The 16,592-nt window shown below is 42.8% G+C and overlaps 1 protein-coding gene across 2 annotated transcripts in view; it reads right to left on the reverse strand.

Annotated features, from left to right (window-relative positions):
• The window catches only part of LOC124612952 (atrial natriuretic peptide receptor 1-like), a 1,199,832-nt gene that overhangs the window by 178,355 nt on the left and 1,004,885 nt on the right, over positions 1-16,592 (reverse strand). For both annotated transcript variants that reach the window (XM_047141468.1, XM_047141467.1), the window contains one exon: positions 4,660-4,815. In XM_047141468.1, coding sequence (XP_046997424.1) covers positions 4,660-4,815 — 156 coding nt within the window. The remainder of the gene's footprint in view (positions 1-4,659; positions 4,816-16,592) is intronic.

Consider the following 16,592-nt stretch of genomic DNA (forward strand, 5'->3'; position numbering starts at 1 on the left):
AATTGGACTGTTGCATCCAGTTCGCTATAATTAAACGAAGAGGGTTAAAATTAAAAAAAAAAAAACCAAACGTCCATTGCATCTGATGTTTCCTTCTAATTACTTCTGGACATTTTAAACAACAGTTCTCGCTTGTGTTAAGTGCGAACAGCAAACTGAGGGGAAAGATAGGTGAGTAAAATAGTCTTAATTTGTTAGTGAGTTAGTTTCATTAAATTCTTTGATTTCAACGCTTCCATAGATATTGTAGTCTCATCCCTAAATGATTCTACTCCCATCTGTCCGAAAGAGAAGGAAAACACGGTGATTTTGAAAACATTGGCTCGAACCTGGATGTATGCTCAGATGGTCAAACTTGCTCACGCCAAACATGACACTCTGGTTCACAACCTGGTCTGCCATAAATTTTCATTTGTTACGAGGTATTTGGGAGATTTGTACATCGACCATATGAAATCATTTTTAGAAATTCGTTTGGGTATCTCTTACTGGCACTCACACATTCAAACTCACACATAAATTATTCAAATCTGTTTAAAAGACGCTACTAGCAAACTATGGTAAGCAACAGAATAAGAAAGTTATTTATTCATGAACGCACTATTGTTTAAAAGCCGGTCTAATTGAAGCCATTTTAGTGGTTTGCTTTAAGGTGCACCTTTTCAAAGTAGGTTACTGGAATGAGTGTTGCGTTTGTTTTGGCGTTGCCAATCGCGAAAGAGATGGCACAAAGGCAGCACCAAAGCTAAACGCCTTGGTTCTATCCACATACAACATCAACAGCGTCGCATGTCCGCCCTCCGCGAGATACAGCTAAGATATTTGGAAATTCATCAAGGAAGTTGTTGCAAAGTCTGGTCACCGGGAATTTCTCGTGAACAACACTCTTACACCTGTGTGTCAACTACAGGCGATGGAAATGTATTGCACCACCAAGTTTCGAACTAGCTACTTCTTGCTTGGCGTGCGCCGCCCTAGTGAGCTTCAGAGGCATCTGAGGCGTAAACGAGGTAGATGAGAACGCAAAATAATTTTACAAACAGAAACTGCAAATAATAAATCAAGATAATGTGGCGTATCTAAATCGCTTGAAGTCTCTTCTCAAACAGTTTAAGAAGGAAGCTGTGGTACAATATTCCATAACGCTTACCGACTGTCGAAGCAAAGTCGAAAACTACGTTTAGCAACACACCGTTTGATCTCGCTGCGAAGTCTGAGTGCGCGAATTTTTCTGCATCCTGTATAAGGCATATTTATGACAACAGTACAACATTGCCGATTGCTTGATGTTTCCATTGGTACCATAAAACCCTTTTGAAATTGAATTTTACGATATCTGTACAAAATCCTTATTTCGAATTTTGAAACCAGTTTAATTCACCACCCCCTCTTTTGCCACCATGAACTGAGGATCTATAAGAAGTAAAGACCATAATAGAATAACTGGTCCCAAGGGGTGGCCTACTTATATGGCTACTTCCAAAATTATATCATACACCATATTAATAAAGGGAACACTTGTACAATACTGAAATTCTACTAAACGATTCTTTTTAAAAGAAACTTTATTCAGTTGATGCCGGAGGTGGAAAGATCATGTTTCCCACATACCACTGTGAACCGAACGCATCAGCTGAATTAATCTTCCTAAAATATAAATCATAATATTAAATCATTCGGAAATATTATAGAAATGCCACATTTAAGTGTAGTTTTGAAATCAACATGAAAATGCCTTGAAGGTGAGACACTTTACACATTAGTTTTTAATTCTTTTAAATTTCCAAAAAGTACATTTATTTGTGTTACAATGACAGATTGGGTGGCCGCTATAAGAGTGAACTCAAGTATGTTGCTAACACATTAACATACATTCAAATAAATTTAGTTTGCAAGGATAAAACTCTTTGAACCTAAATTTAATGTTAATAAAAGTAATGCTAGTCATCAGGCAGCTTACTTCTATAGTTAAGTTCATGTTTACAATTCGACTTCGTGGCCTCACAACCCTTAAATTCGTGACGTGAGGTATTTGGACAAATTGGGAAAAAGTGTGAAAACATGTCAGATCTCATTGTTGCTGTGAGCGTCTCTTGTAAGTTGTCTACGAATTAAATACTGTGCTATAAATAAGAGTTGTTACTTATCAGTATTTATATGGTACGTACAAAGAACTGACCACAAGTGAACTCTCGGACCAGAAACCTGCAATTTGACAGCAGTAATTGAAATTCATCAAAAAACATTGATGGAGTTCACAAGTTGGATTTGTGACACGATTGAATAGGAGTTCAAAATTTATTTCTGCCGAGACCAAGTATAAGGAACTCACGAAGTCAGACACAACATTGTAAAATGGGCATCATATTTAAACAATTGTTATGCTACGTATTGACAAAAATTAAAATGGATTGCGGGACAGATGGAAGTGTTACGAACGTCACCTTTTCAGGAAATGAAATTAGATCACTGAAAACGAGGAGTGTAAAGATTTCCTCACCATAAGCACTAACGGAAAAGGACAGGGGCCGAATCTGACTGGACGCCGGGTTAGCAGCCCTTTATCCCGTTTGCGCAGCCTGAATGGGGTGTGACGCGGTCGAGTGGTGGTTTTCATTGATCGCAGCCTGTTGACCCGCACTCTGGAACACTCTTCGTCCCATTGTCGCACGACCTACTGGCTGAGCGGCGGGTTTACAGCGTGTGGGAGAACAGCATATTCACGCACAGTGCGTTTACTTCGAGCACCCTCCGCTACTGCGTCACTCAGTTCAGTTCCCTGAATCGCCCTGAGCGTTGATGCACACTGCAAAATATAAAATGTGAAAGGCAAATTCTGCAACACGGAAGACTACACGGAATCGCAAAAGAAACTGGTATAGGCATTACATATCTCTACAGAGATATGTAAACAGGTAGAATGCGGCGATGCGGTCGGCAACTCCTATATAAGACAACAAGTGCCTGGCACAGTTGTTAGATCAGTTACTGCTGCTACAATGGCACAGTTGTTACATCAGTTACTGCTGCTAGAACTGCAGGTTGTCAAAATTTAAGTGAGTTTGAACGTGGTTTTATGAGCGGCACACGAGCGATGGGACACAGCAACTCAGAAGTAGCGATGAAGTGATGATTTTCCCGTAAGACCATTTCACGAGATTACTGTGAATATCAGAAGTCAGTGCTGGACCATCAACAAGTCCTTAATGGCTCTGAGCACTATAGGACTTAACATCTGAGGTCATCAGTCGCCTAGAACCTAGAACGACGTAAACCTAAAAAACCTAAGGACTTCACACACATCCATGCCCGAGGCAGGATTCTAAACTGCGACCGTTGGAGTTGCGCGGTTCCGGACTGAAGCGCCCAGAACCACTCGGCCACAGCGGCCGGCCATCAACAAGTGTCAGGGTGCGAACCATTCAACGAAACATCATCGATATAGGCTTTCCGAGACGAAGGCCAACTCGTGTACCCTTGATGACACGGCGCAAACCTTTACGCCTCGCCTGGGCCAGTGAACACCAACATTGGACTGTTGATGACTGGAAACATGTTGCCTGGTCGGACGAGTCTCGTTTCAAACTGTATCGAGCTGATAAACGTGTACGGGTATGGATACAAACACATGAATCAATGGACCCTGCATGTCAGTAGAGGAGTGTTCAAGCTGGTGGAGGCTCTGTAATAGATGGGGCGTGATATGGGATCCTCGATATGTGTAGATACGACTCTGACAGGTGACACTTACGTAAGCATCCTCTTTGATCACCTGCATACATTCATGTTCCATTGTGCACTCCGACGAACTTGGGCAATTCCAGCAGGACAATGCGACACCCTAGACGACCAGAATTGCTACAGAGTGGCTCCAGGAAGACTCTTCGGAGCTTAAAACTTCCGCTGCCCACAGAACTCCCCAGACATGGACATTATTGAGCATATCTGGGATGCCGTGCGACGTGCTGTTCAGAAGAGATTTTCACCTCCTCGTACTCTTACGGATTTGCGGACAGTGCTGTAGTATTCAAGGTGTCAATTCCTTCCAGCACTACTCCACACATTAGTCGAGTCCATTCCACGTCGTGGTGCGGCACTTCTGTGTGCTCGCTGGCGGGGAACACGATATTAGCCACGTGTCGGCCGGAGTGGCCGAGCGGTTCTAGGCGCTACAGTCTGGAACCGCGCGACCGCTACGGTCGCAGGTTCGAATCCTGCCTCGGGCGTGGGTGTGTGTGATGTCCTAAGGTTAGTTAGGTTTAAGTAGTTCTGAGTTCTCGGGGACTAATGACCTCAGAAGTTAAGTCCCATAGTGCTCAGAGCCATTTGAACCATTTATTAACCACGTGTACCAGTTTCTTTGGGTCTTCAGTGTAATTGTTCCGTACACAGTAACTGCTTTCACAAGAATTTTCTAGTTTAAAAGATGAAAGGTACTGAGTGACCGAGGCGCGGATTTCTACAATCATGGAACTAAACGACTGGTAGGGTGTCCCGCCCGTGAATGTATCACGTCCAATTTTTGTGCAGCATTCAATAGAGCATACTTTTCCTGCCATAATATTACGTAACTTACTTTCCAAAGCCTCGTTTTTAATAAAGGAATGTCGTTTGAGAAGGCTTCAATCGAACACTGTGTGCTGTAGATGAGTAAATTACCTTTAGGTGAAAAGTGTCGATCGGCGATGAAGAAGGGTCCCTGGCGGGTGACAATCTCGTGCACGATGATGGCGAAGCTGTAGACGTCGCCCTTCTGCGTTCCCTCCGGCGGCCGCTGCGGCATCCTCAGCAGCTCCGGCGCCGTCCACAGCTGACCTGTCGCCGCAACAAACACACACGTACACGTACACACCTCGCGTACCGTGCCGGAGTCACACACAGAGCAAAAGATCATTAGCCTCTCCTACATTGCTACTCCTTCCGATAAGTACAGGGCGGCTATTAATAGACTTTCGGTACTTGAGCCTGCGTAGACGGAAAACTTTTTACCGTACGAATACCTAACTTTATAGGAATGATGTTCAGACAGTGCGCTGCATGATTATCGTTGTTAGCAGTGCGTCATGACTTGCCGTTAGCCGCCGGCACTGGTACGGCGACATACGGTTGAAACAAGAGCATCAGTGTGCAATGCAGTGGGAGAAAAATCAACGGGTGTCTGAACGAGATAAGCAGAGCCATACTCGTAAAGCTGTTTTTTTTTTTTTTTTTTTTTTTCAAAACACGAGCAATAGTGCTGATGCTGCTCGCGTGTATCCACGTGTTAAAGGAATAACGAGAATTCCTGCTTCCTTACCGGGGCTGAAGAACGTGATTCGGTAGTTCGTATGAACTGTCGATTTGCGAATTGCTCCTGCGGCAGGCCCACGGCCAGTTGTGCCACAAATTGGTGAAGAAGCTGCTGGTTCCATGTCTGGGAATTCTGGACGCAATGTGTGATCTTTAAGCAGTACACGAACTGCGTCACGACAGCTCAACATTCCATCGTCTGCCTTTCGAAAAGGGCAGCGAGAAATTGTGAAATGGTGTCGTTAGTGCTGATCCTGGCTGTCGTGTATGTGGATGGTCGTCACATTGAGCAACGTTTGTAGCCTCTAACTTAAATATGGTACGCAGTTAGCAATGTTACCCTCTCATGTGGAAATTGTGTTTCATCCAATGGTTTATTCGTTATTTCTCTTCCGTATGACTAGAAAGGTATCACAATGTTTCATTGTCCTACCATCACTCATTCTTCTTGGGGTCCTCTCAATTAACGGAAGTTTAATTAAAACCACCCTGTATTAGGGCAAAGAGAAAATTTCTCTGTCTGATATGGAAAAGATATGGTGTTGATATTTAAGACATTTTGAATACCTCCCGAAATATGACGAGGTGCTAGCTTTCAAAGGCACACGCACGTTAATGAAAAAGCTCTTCTTATTTCCAAGGACGTCATATCTCTGTTCAAAAGTATACTTGAAAAGAAAGTTTTAAAATAAGGGAGATTTTAATGTCGTTTGTGATGAGTAACACATTAGAAAGGTAGGTAGTGCTATGTAGTCAAATTCCTAGAAATGCGAGGCAAGCCATTAGATTGCGTTATTTAGGAGTGAGGAGTTGTTTCATACTGACCATCTACAATCCTCTCCTCCTCCTCCTTTTCATTTTATTTATTTGAATCTGTGTCATCGTCACTGAGGTGCATCGACCCCAATATTGTTCATAATACAAACAGTTATTTCCTTGTGACTAACGATGTTTATTTATCAACATAAGGTCAGTGTTTAATGTCTTATGCACCATCATCAGACATAAAATACTTTATTGCGACTAGCACTTCAGTCTGGTCTGCTGCATCACAGGCTGCTTATGGCACTGCACAGCACACGGAAGTGCTATTTGTAGCCAAGCACCTTACATCTGATGGTGGTATAAGTCATTAAAACAGGCCATGTGGACATAGGAAGATGACTGCCAACAGCTACCTGCCATCTAGACGTTTAAAGTTATCCATAATCTTTGCGCTCGTGAACAGGGTTCATAACGATAAGTAATTAAAGGTCAGAATTAGTTAGTTGTTTACTGGTATGAACAATAAACACCTTACAACAACATAAGCCCATAGCAAAGCATGCGTTAGAAAGAAGGACAAAATTTTTTTCTGCACTGTCTCAAATGTCCCTGTTGTCTCTTCTACAAGCAGACAGCCGGCTGGCAACCTACCAACCAATTACTCTTCAGTTTCTTCAGAGGCGTCATGGAGCATAAGAAAAATTCATGTGCGAGAGACCAGGTAATTGCACCGGTGACTGGACAGTAGCTCTCATTACAATGAAACTACGAGTGTATCTGTTGGTTAAGTGCTAACTAACATTCCTGTCGAAGTGGACTGAGACAGCGTCTTACTGAAAAAACATCGTTTCGCGGAGAACACGCATAATTGCTACAGTGCCCAACTGCGGTAACGCGCTCTATTTAACGAGAATGTGCGAGAAAAGTCACACAATTATCTTAACGGCTCATATATTCAGCTTGCTGTCAAGGGTATTGTACAGAAGAAAGGAAGAGAACATTAAGGATCTGTTAAATGACGATGACTTTGGTTTTCGGAAAAGTAAGGACACCAGAGAGGCAGTTCTGACGCTACGACTGAAAATGGAAGTAAGACTTAAGAAAAACCTTCATAGCATGTTTTGATCTGAAAAAAAAGTGTTCGACGATGTAAAATGGTGCAGAATGTCCGAAATGCTGAGAAAAATATAAGTAAGGTATAGAGAAAGGCGGATCATATACAGTATCAGCAAGAAACGAGAGGGGCAGTAAGACGAGAATATCAAGAACGATGTGCAAGGATTAAAAGAGTGTAAGAAAAGGATGTAGTGTTTCATACCCGGTTTTCAATCTATACAGCGAAGAAGCATTGAGGGGAGTAAAAGAAAAGTTTAGGAGTGAGATTAAAATTAAAGGTTAAAATATAATAATAATAATACGATTCACTGACAACACTGTTATCTTCAGTGAAAGTGAAGAAGACGTACAGGAGGTGCTGAATAAGTACAGAATATGCATTGAGAGTAAAAATAATGAGAAGAGACGGTAATGAGACTACCGATGTACTTAACATCAAAACTGGGGCCACGACACAGGCGAAATTAAGTAATTCTGCTGTCTTGGAAGCAAAATAAGACATGACGTATGAATCATAGAGGACACAAAAAGAGATTAACACAGGCTAGAGGACATTCTGGCCGAGAGAAGCCTACAAGTATCAAACATAGACCTGAGTTTGAGAAAGAAACTTCTGAGATTGTACGTTTAGAGTGCGGTAATGAATCATAGACCGTGGGGAAGCCGGAAAAATGTGAATCTAACTGGGTGGAACGATTAGGTAAAGAATAAGGAGAATCGGCGGAAAATGGAACATATGGAAAACTCTGAGAAGAAAAATTGACAGAAAGATGAGAATTGCGTTAAGACGGTACTAGAGCGAGTTGTGGAGGGTAAAAAATTATAGGGGAAGACAGGGACTGGGATCATCAATATTGAGATCACTGGTGATGGAGCACAAGCTCGGATGGGAGTAGGATTCCTTTTTAAAGGAATCGTCCCGCCCTTTGCCTTAATCAATTCAAGAAAATCACTAAAAACCTACATCTGGATGGCCGTACTGGAATCTGAGCCTCCATCCTCCCGAAAATGTGTCCTTATACCTTATTCAGATCTCTTTCAATAGTAATCGAGAAAAACGCACATGACGTTTGTGAAATACGGCGCTCAACAAAGTATTCAGACAATCAGCACAATAGCATGCAAAACGTGTATGACCATTGCAATAGCAGTGGTTCAAATGGAAGTTATAATAAAATGTTACATTTAATGAGTCAACACGGAAACGACGATTATCCGATATCCATAGCACTACGAGGCGTTTGTGGTTTCTGAAACTGATCCTGTGGAATGCATACCACTAGTTCAGTTCGAGGATGACTTCGCCGAACATGCGGATCAACAGCACCTGTAGCGCTTCAGCGTGAACAGTGTTGTAAGGTCTGTTATGGATGTGTTGACATGTTGCCAAACATCCCATGCTGGCATCACATCAAAAGATCCAACATCCGTCTGTCGTTGCGTGCTTCATTGTTGTATCCACCAGTTTCATATCACTATCACTGCAGTCAGGTGTATATCTAATACGAGGCGAATTATCACGCTAATGCAAATCCTTTTTCCGGAGACCGACCACTCTGGACCGTTAGAGTTCACCTACATGCAAATATTGTGCATATCAGCGTCGAGGTGGCTTTCTCTCACATTTCCACTTGGGTTGGCAGTTATCCAGAGACAGATCTCTAAGCAGAAGAGTTGGTCAGCTGAGAGTACCGCTCGCGATCCGAGGGTTCCATGCAAAATTAAATATGTTCATAGACAGTTCATTCACCCCGGGAGTCGATAACCTCAACGACTGTTGGCCTATTGTCGACGTTCAAGATTTTCAAGGATTCTTTTAATTTTAAGTTTGAAGTCGGACAACAAGTGATAATATAAACATTTTTTATGTGGTACAACGAAAAACTAACAATTTTCTGAATTTCTCTTTACTTGCAGTGCGAAACTTTGCTTCGTGCCAAATTTCATATTATTCTTGTCAATAGGAAGTAACCTATGGCTACTAATTAGTGAGGTCGCGAGTATCAAAATATGCGACCTCAATGGCCTTATCTACTGTTTCCCCTTACTTTCGAAGCTTAAAAAGACATTAGAATGTGACATAAGTTTCAACTTGACATGTGTATCAATTCCTGAGGAAACAGCATCTTACCAGACGGTCAGACAAAGGGATATGTATATATATATATATATATATATAAACGACAGGTTTTTCCGTGTGGCCGTGTGACGTAATTATAAATTAACAGTTTCGGTTTTCCTCTTTGCTTGAACTGTGAAGCCTTCCTTTTTATCAAATTTCATGATTTGAAGCCGACGTGAACTGACCTATACATATAAATGAGTGAGTAAGCGAATATCAAAGCATGTGAAATAAATGGCCGCATCTTTTGAGTTCACTGACTTAGCACCATCAAGGGACCGTAGACCTTACAATGCGACAAAAAATTCACTTTGATACGTCTACACATTCCTGAGAAAAAGGCGTCTTAACAGACAGATGGGCACAGAGACAGTAAGATAGCAAATGACAATTTTTTTTTCTTTTTATATAATTACAAATTAACAGTTTCGTTTTCTTCACGTTTCTTGCACTACGAAGCCTTCCTTCTCGCTAAATGTCATGATTGTAGGCCAGCGGTGAGTACCGCATAGGTTTTGATGAGTGAGTTGACGACTGTCAAAATATGTGGATTGATTTACGCACTTAAGATTTTTGTGCTGGACCAAAGATATTAGTGTGTGACCTAAATGTCAGCTTAACACGACTACCTGTTCCTGGGCAATGGGGTTTTTAACAGTGGGACGGAGAGACAGACAGACAAGAAATGACCCTATAAGGATTTCGCTGTTACGTATTAGAGATATGGAACCCTAAAAACGGAGATTTTGAGAGGCCAAAGCGAGGTTCCGCTGTCGGAGCTACTTTTACGCTCTCTCTGTGCAATCTGATGCTGCCGTTTTCACAAAAGTTAGTGCATATGGACCGCACACATTGTACTTAAAGAGATCCTTACAAGAGGTTGAAGCCCGAACAGCCATACAGGACAACAAGCGCGTATATACTGACACTCCGCAAGCCACCCTGCGGCGAGTGGCGGAGGACACTAAATGTAATACTGCCACATTCCTCGCTCCTGTTCCATCTGAGGATATTGCGTTGGAAGAACAAGTGTTGGTAAGAGTCAACAGTAGCTCCAGTCTCTCTAGGACTCTTTAGAGAGCTACATGTACAAGGGACAAAAGTGTTTCCAGAATGATATTTTCAGTATGCAGCGGAGTGTTCGGTGATATGAAACTTCCTGGCAGATTAAAACTGTGTGTGTCGGACCGAGACTCGAACTCGGGACCTTTGTCTTTCGCGGGCAAGTGCTCTGCCAACTGAGCTACCCAAGCACGACTCACGTCCCGTCCTCACAGCTGTACTTCCAACAGTACCTCGTCCAGGAGTGCTAGTTCTGCAAGGTTCGCAGGAGAGTTTCTGTGAAGGTCGGAAAGTAGGAGACGAGGTACTACCGGAAGTAAAGCTGTGAGGACGGGGCGTGAGTCGTGCTTGGGTACCTCAGTTGGTAGAGCACTTGCCCGCGAAAGGCAAAGGTCCCGAGTTCGAGTGTCGGTCCGGCACACAGTTTTAATCTGCCAGGAAGTCACAAAAGTATTGATTGACTCCTGTAGGAAAGTACGTTCTAGAATAGAAAAAGCAAAGCACACCGTGATCCAAAAAAGTTCTGCTGTAGTGTTTGTCACTGGAATTGAATGAACGCTTCAGTGTCGCTTTCACACTAACTAAAGCAGAGACGAAACGTGCTCCTCTTCGCGCTTTGCTCATTTCTGCTACCAGTAGCACGTGGTGAGGAGCCCAGTTTGACGTACAATACTAAACATTGTCTGAAAGTGTAATGCATGGTGGTTAGGCTACACTTCTGAGGAGTGCTGCAGTGCCCTCAGTCTGACAACTACCTTTCCTGTGATCATATGCTGTCGTCCCATTTTAAATCGCTCCATATATACACCCAGATATATTATGATTTACGGTTCAGTTCTTGAATGTATATATTGTGCTTGAATGTATATATTGTGCCCAGAGGTCGCGTGTTGAAAATTCGTATAACACCAGAAACAACTCATACTACAGTCAAGCATAAAAAAATATTGTACTTAGAAACTCAGCCTTCATGTAACGTATCGGAATCGCGCAGTTGGAGGAAGTCTTGGCACGAAAGGATATTCGGCGAATGGTCTGACCTTCCCGTTTCTCCGACTTAAATGCCATCGAGCACGTATGGGATGCGTTGTTTGGACGTACTACAGCACGTTCACATGCAACAATGACCATCCAGCAGTTGTCAACCCTTGTGGCCAGCATGGGGGCACGTTGCAGAGCTTGCACTTCCGTCTGTGATGATCGCACACCCTGTTTAGAACCACGTCCCGCCTTTTGTAATGTCCAGGAGACCATCGTGAATCGCGTTGACTTCACTGTCATTACTGTCTTTGAATAAAAGTGTCATTTCCCTTCGTCTCATTACCTATTTCTTTCAGTTAGCTCTGTACCTAATGTACTAATTATTTCTGTGTATGTTCAAAGTGTCATTGAACTACGTTACTTGGCAGTAACGCATCACGCGAAAGTTACTTCCGTCCTTAAACTCTGCACACCAGTGAGTTTTTGGTTACGTCACTGCATTTCTTTGCTCACTCTGTCGTTTTATATATATCACTTATATTTCTAGCAGATCGTATTGCTTTTGAGTCACGTCTATACAACGAGAATCTAGCGTTGCGTATTCCTTCAAATTGTAATGAAAATCACCATTCCTTCATGATCAGTTTGGAACCGTGTGTCCAAGTAGATGGTGATATCCAGTTGTCGTTAACATGTCTGTGAATACTGGTGGCTTAAAAACTCATTCACTCTCTGTCTCTCTCTGTCTCTCTCTCTCTCTCTCTCTCTCTAAAAATAGTAAGAACGCTTTTACCGTATAAGTGCTTGGTCCTGTTGTACTACTGCAACACTTACGATTCTTGTGCGTTCCTTGAGAAGAATTAATAGCGAAAATAGGGTTGTCTATTAGAATATATTTCTACTACAATTTAAAGCAGTCTGTCTTCAGGCCACAAGTGGCCCATCTGGACCATCCGGCCGCCATGTCATCCTCAGCTGAGGATGCGGATAGAAGGGGTGCGTGGTCAGCACACCGCTCTCCCCATCGTTATTATGGTTCTCTTTGACTGGAGTCACTACTGTTCGGTCGAGTTCTCCCTCAATTGGGATCACGATCTACCACAATTTGTATCCTTCTTCTTCATTCCATTTAAGGCTTCCATTGCTTCAACTCACTTTTAGATGTTTGCACCAGTGCTGGGTTTCCTCGTGGTAAGGTGCACCCTTTCAACTGTTTTTGCTTTGCTAAGAAATGCACTTGCCTTATTTTCTCCCGCAATCTTCAACTATTTTTTGTAACAACCATAGTTGTCAGGTAAGTCGACATGGTGCAGTTTACTGATGAATTACGTTCGGAGTAGCTATGACTTTAGATCAGTGTCTTAAATATAACTTTCATCATTTTTTGTTAATATTTGGGGTTCTCGTTCCGGATGCTTAGTTTAGAATCGTACAGCTGGCAAAGACACTGTCTTGTAAAAACAACGTCCACAAGATGGGGCTCATTAAAAATCTATTCATTAATGCAACAGTATTCTAGGTTAAAATGTATTTACTAGTTCTCCTCAGAAACGTTTCAGTGACATTCTAGTTGTTCTTGCGAAAGCACTTCCGTTGCCATAAAAAATTTTCAGCCATTTTGCGTTTTCAGAGAATCATGTCTGGAAATCGGCTGTAAACTAGCTTAAGTGAACGCTTAGCATACATTTTCAAGACGCTGGTAGGCTTTCGTACTGTTCACTGAGACAAACGTCTTCCGGAACATGGTTTTCCACGTGTTCACGCGGCTCCCCCCGTCGGAGGTTCGAGTCCTCCTTTGGCCATGGGTGTGTGTGTGTGTTGTCCTTAGCGTAAGTTAGTTTAAGTTAGATTAGGTAGGGGGTGAGCTTAGGGAGCGAAGACCTCTGCAGTTTGATCCCATAAGATCTGACCACAAATTTCGAACTTTCACGTGTTCAACACTGACAGTCATGTTTGAAAGACAATTGGTTGAACGCACTGCAGAGCACCGACATGTCAAAATTTCGTGCGTCAGTGTAAAGAATTGTGGTGACTGCTGCTGAATCCATAAGGAATCATTCAGTGTTACGAATCCTGCTTGCTCTCTCATTTACGATTAGGCCGGCAGACGACCACGTGTGTACTCGTCAAACACCGAAAGGTGCACTGCGTTTGGCGTGCTTCCAGGGGCGTTGGGTCTTTCACAGGATTGTCCCCGCCCAGCCCGATTCACTTTGCTGTGCGCTGCCTGTAGTAATTACAGCTGACAGTCTCTGCTGCCTCTCTCTCTCTCTCTCTCTCTCTGTCTCTCTCCCCCCCCCCCCCCCCCCCCCCCCCAACAGCCCAAAACCCCTTTGGTGGCAGCGGGCGCCAGCACGGAAAGCCGACACCCGTTCGCAATCTGGCCTGTAATACCTGTTCTCAGTTGCATTCCGTCGATTCCGTCCATTCGGCTGGGCAGTCGTACACGCGAGTGGGTGGCCGCTTCTCGTGTTGCCGAAACCCTGCTTTCAGGCGCAGCGGTACTTTGTTGCAGTGCCAGGGGTTGGCTCAATTCTCGACGCGTTTCCAGCTGACTGCGCAGCAATGTGGCACAACCCTCGACAGCTATCCTCAGTTCTCAACAAGTATTTGTTATGATGTATCATCTTAGTCTACGTACAAAGTCTGCGTTATTAATGAACCGTAAACAGTCGAGAGACGATCGTGATAAATCAGCAAGAGAAAAAGTAACTAACTTCCCGCAGAGCTAAATAAATACCTTCTTCAGAATGAATGGTTTATTCTGAAGCAGAGTGCACGCTATTGTAAAACTCAGTGAAGCCTTAAAACTTCATGTAGGTGTAGTTCTTGAAGGTTGTTCATTAAAATGCATTCGATCTTACGCGGGTTCTGAGTGACAAGGTTGTTGGAAAAACATTCCACTCCCGAACAGCGCGCGGGAAAAACGAACACGTAAACCTTTCTGTTCGAGTTCTAATATCTCTTATTTTATTTTGATGATAATTCCCAGCTATGTAGGTTGGGCTCAACAAAATATTTTCGCATTCGGAAGAGAAAGTTGGTGACTGAAAGAACTACACCAACATAAAGTTTTAAGGCTTCACTGAGTTTTACAATAGCGTGCACTCTGCTTCAGAATAAAACATTCATTCTGAAGAAGGTATTTATTTAGCTCTGCGGGAAGTTAGTTACTTAGGGAGATAATATGATTGTGGTTCGATGAACCCTCTGCCAAGCACTTAAATGTGAATTGCAGAGTAATCATGTAGATGTAGATGTAGCTGTTATACATGTGACACAGTTGCCATATACTGTACATATTCGCCTCTACGGTAGATAGGTTGCTTGGTTGTTTTTTTTTGGGGGGGGGGGGGCAAACAGCGAGGTCATCAGTCCTACCGGATTAGGGAAGGACGGGGAAGGAAGTCGGCCATGCCCTTTCAAAGGAACTATACCGGCATTTGCCTGAAGCGATTTAGGGAAAGATGTGAACCTTCCTCCAGAACGCGAGTCCAGTGTTCTAACCACTGCGCCACCTCACCCGGTCCACGGTAGAAACATGGACTATTTCCGCTATAATTACGTTACAAACAACCCAATGTATTGATATTATAATATATTTCTGAATCAGAACACTCAGTTTAAAAGTTTCGGTAATAAGCAACATTTAATTTGACCACTGTATATTCATTTTAGAGCCTGTACTTAAATCGAACACAAATTTCTCTGTGAAACTTGTCTTCAGTACGAATATTAGTCGATGTGACGCAAAACCGCAATCAGCGCAAGCTTTTTCACTTCTTTAGTTGCCTTACAACTCGGATTTTCAGTGGCAGTGCTGCGACCCCGAGACCGTGTGCTGTTTTGCAGACTATGCTCGACTTCAACATTTCAGGTTCTTATGTCGACAAACGTTAGGCATTCATTGTCGAGTTCACAGCGTCAATGTCTGCCTGTAAGGAATACCACGTATCCATTTACCAAGTAATGTTACCTAACTTTGAGAGCTAACACTGATCATAAATTCATTCAAATATTCATTCTTTCCGCTACGCCAGGTAAGCACCTCTCACCCTTGAATATACTTATAATATCATAATCAGAGGTCGATAACAATTATTAATTAGACCGAAATTTTGTACAAAAAGGGGCACATTTTTAAAGTATTGTAGGGAAGCAGCCTACTCAGGCCATATAGAACTCATATGCTTTCCATTGTGTGCCAGCCTAGTCCGCTGTAACTAGCTATGACGTCACGAATGTTGTGCAATACCTTAAGAGTGAAGTAAATAACCTGAAAATAATAGCATGTCAGGAGTGATGCTAAAATGATAATGTATTAAGATCCAGCTTAGTAACAGTTTTAGCAATTTGGACGTTTTACGTTGAAATTATCGGCACAACAGGAAGGAGCTAAACACTTCAAAATTTATATTCGGATTCCTTTTTCATTGTAATATGATGGAAACAGCATGCTGGATTTCACAAAGTAATATTTTGGTTGACATTCATGATTTTCTGATTTTTTGTGTCCTAAAACTAAGCAAGCAAGATAGATGAAGTAAGTGATTACATAAAGCTTGGACGTTTGTATTTAGGTACAATGGAGTTACGCTATAATAACAGCGATGTGAGAAGTTTCCAAAAGATAGCTATAAAACTATAGCTGTAGCGTCTCTCCAATGGGCAAGTTCAGAGCTCATCTATTGCGTGCAGTGCAACTAAAATAATTCTCTCCCCAAAAGCATTCAACCTAGCTCCATCAGAATTTTATTATAGATACTTACCTGTGTGCTGATTGCACAATTAAATTCAGAGCTTCATCGGACTGCAGCGAATGAAGCAATTAATTATTTAGTATCTAGAAGTGGTGCTCTACTAGCCCCAGCGGCTAGTAAGGAAGGCAAATTTTGTCGGCTGCGCTTTTGGCTGTCCGCACCGCGGCTGTATGAATAAGAGCGCTTCCGAAAAAAAATGTTTCAAATGGCTCTGAGCACTATGGGACTTAACATCCATGTTCATCAGTCCCCTAGAACTTAGAACTACTTAAACCTATCTAACCTAAGGATATCACACAACACCCAGTCATCACGAGGCAGAGAAAATCCCTGACCCCGCCGGGAATCGAACCCGGGAACCCGGGCGTGGGAAGCGAGAACGCTACCGAGCGCTTCCGAGCTAGAGTCGAGCCCCAGATCTCTTTTAGATTCGTATCAGCGTGCACTCCGTGTCGGAAACCGCGTCGCGTCTGTGCAGTTGCAAGGAACAGCCTTGG

This window comes from Schistocerca americana, chromosome 4 (genome assembly GCF_021461395.2).
Source record: "Schistocerca americana isolate TAMUIC-IGC-003095 chromosome 4, iqSchAmer2.1, whole genome shotgun sequence".
Classification (NCBI taxonomy): Eukaryota; Metazoa; Arthropoda; class Insecta; order Orthoptera; family Acrididae; genus Schistocerca; species Schistocerca americana.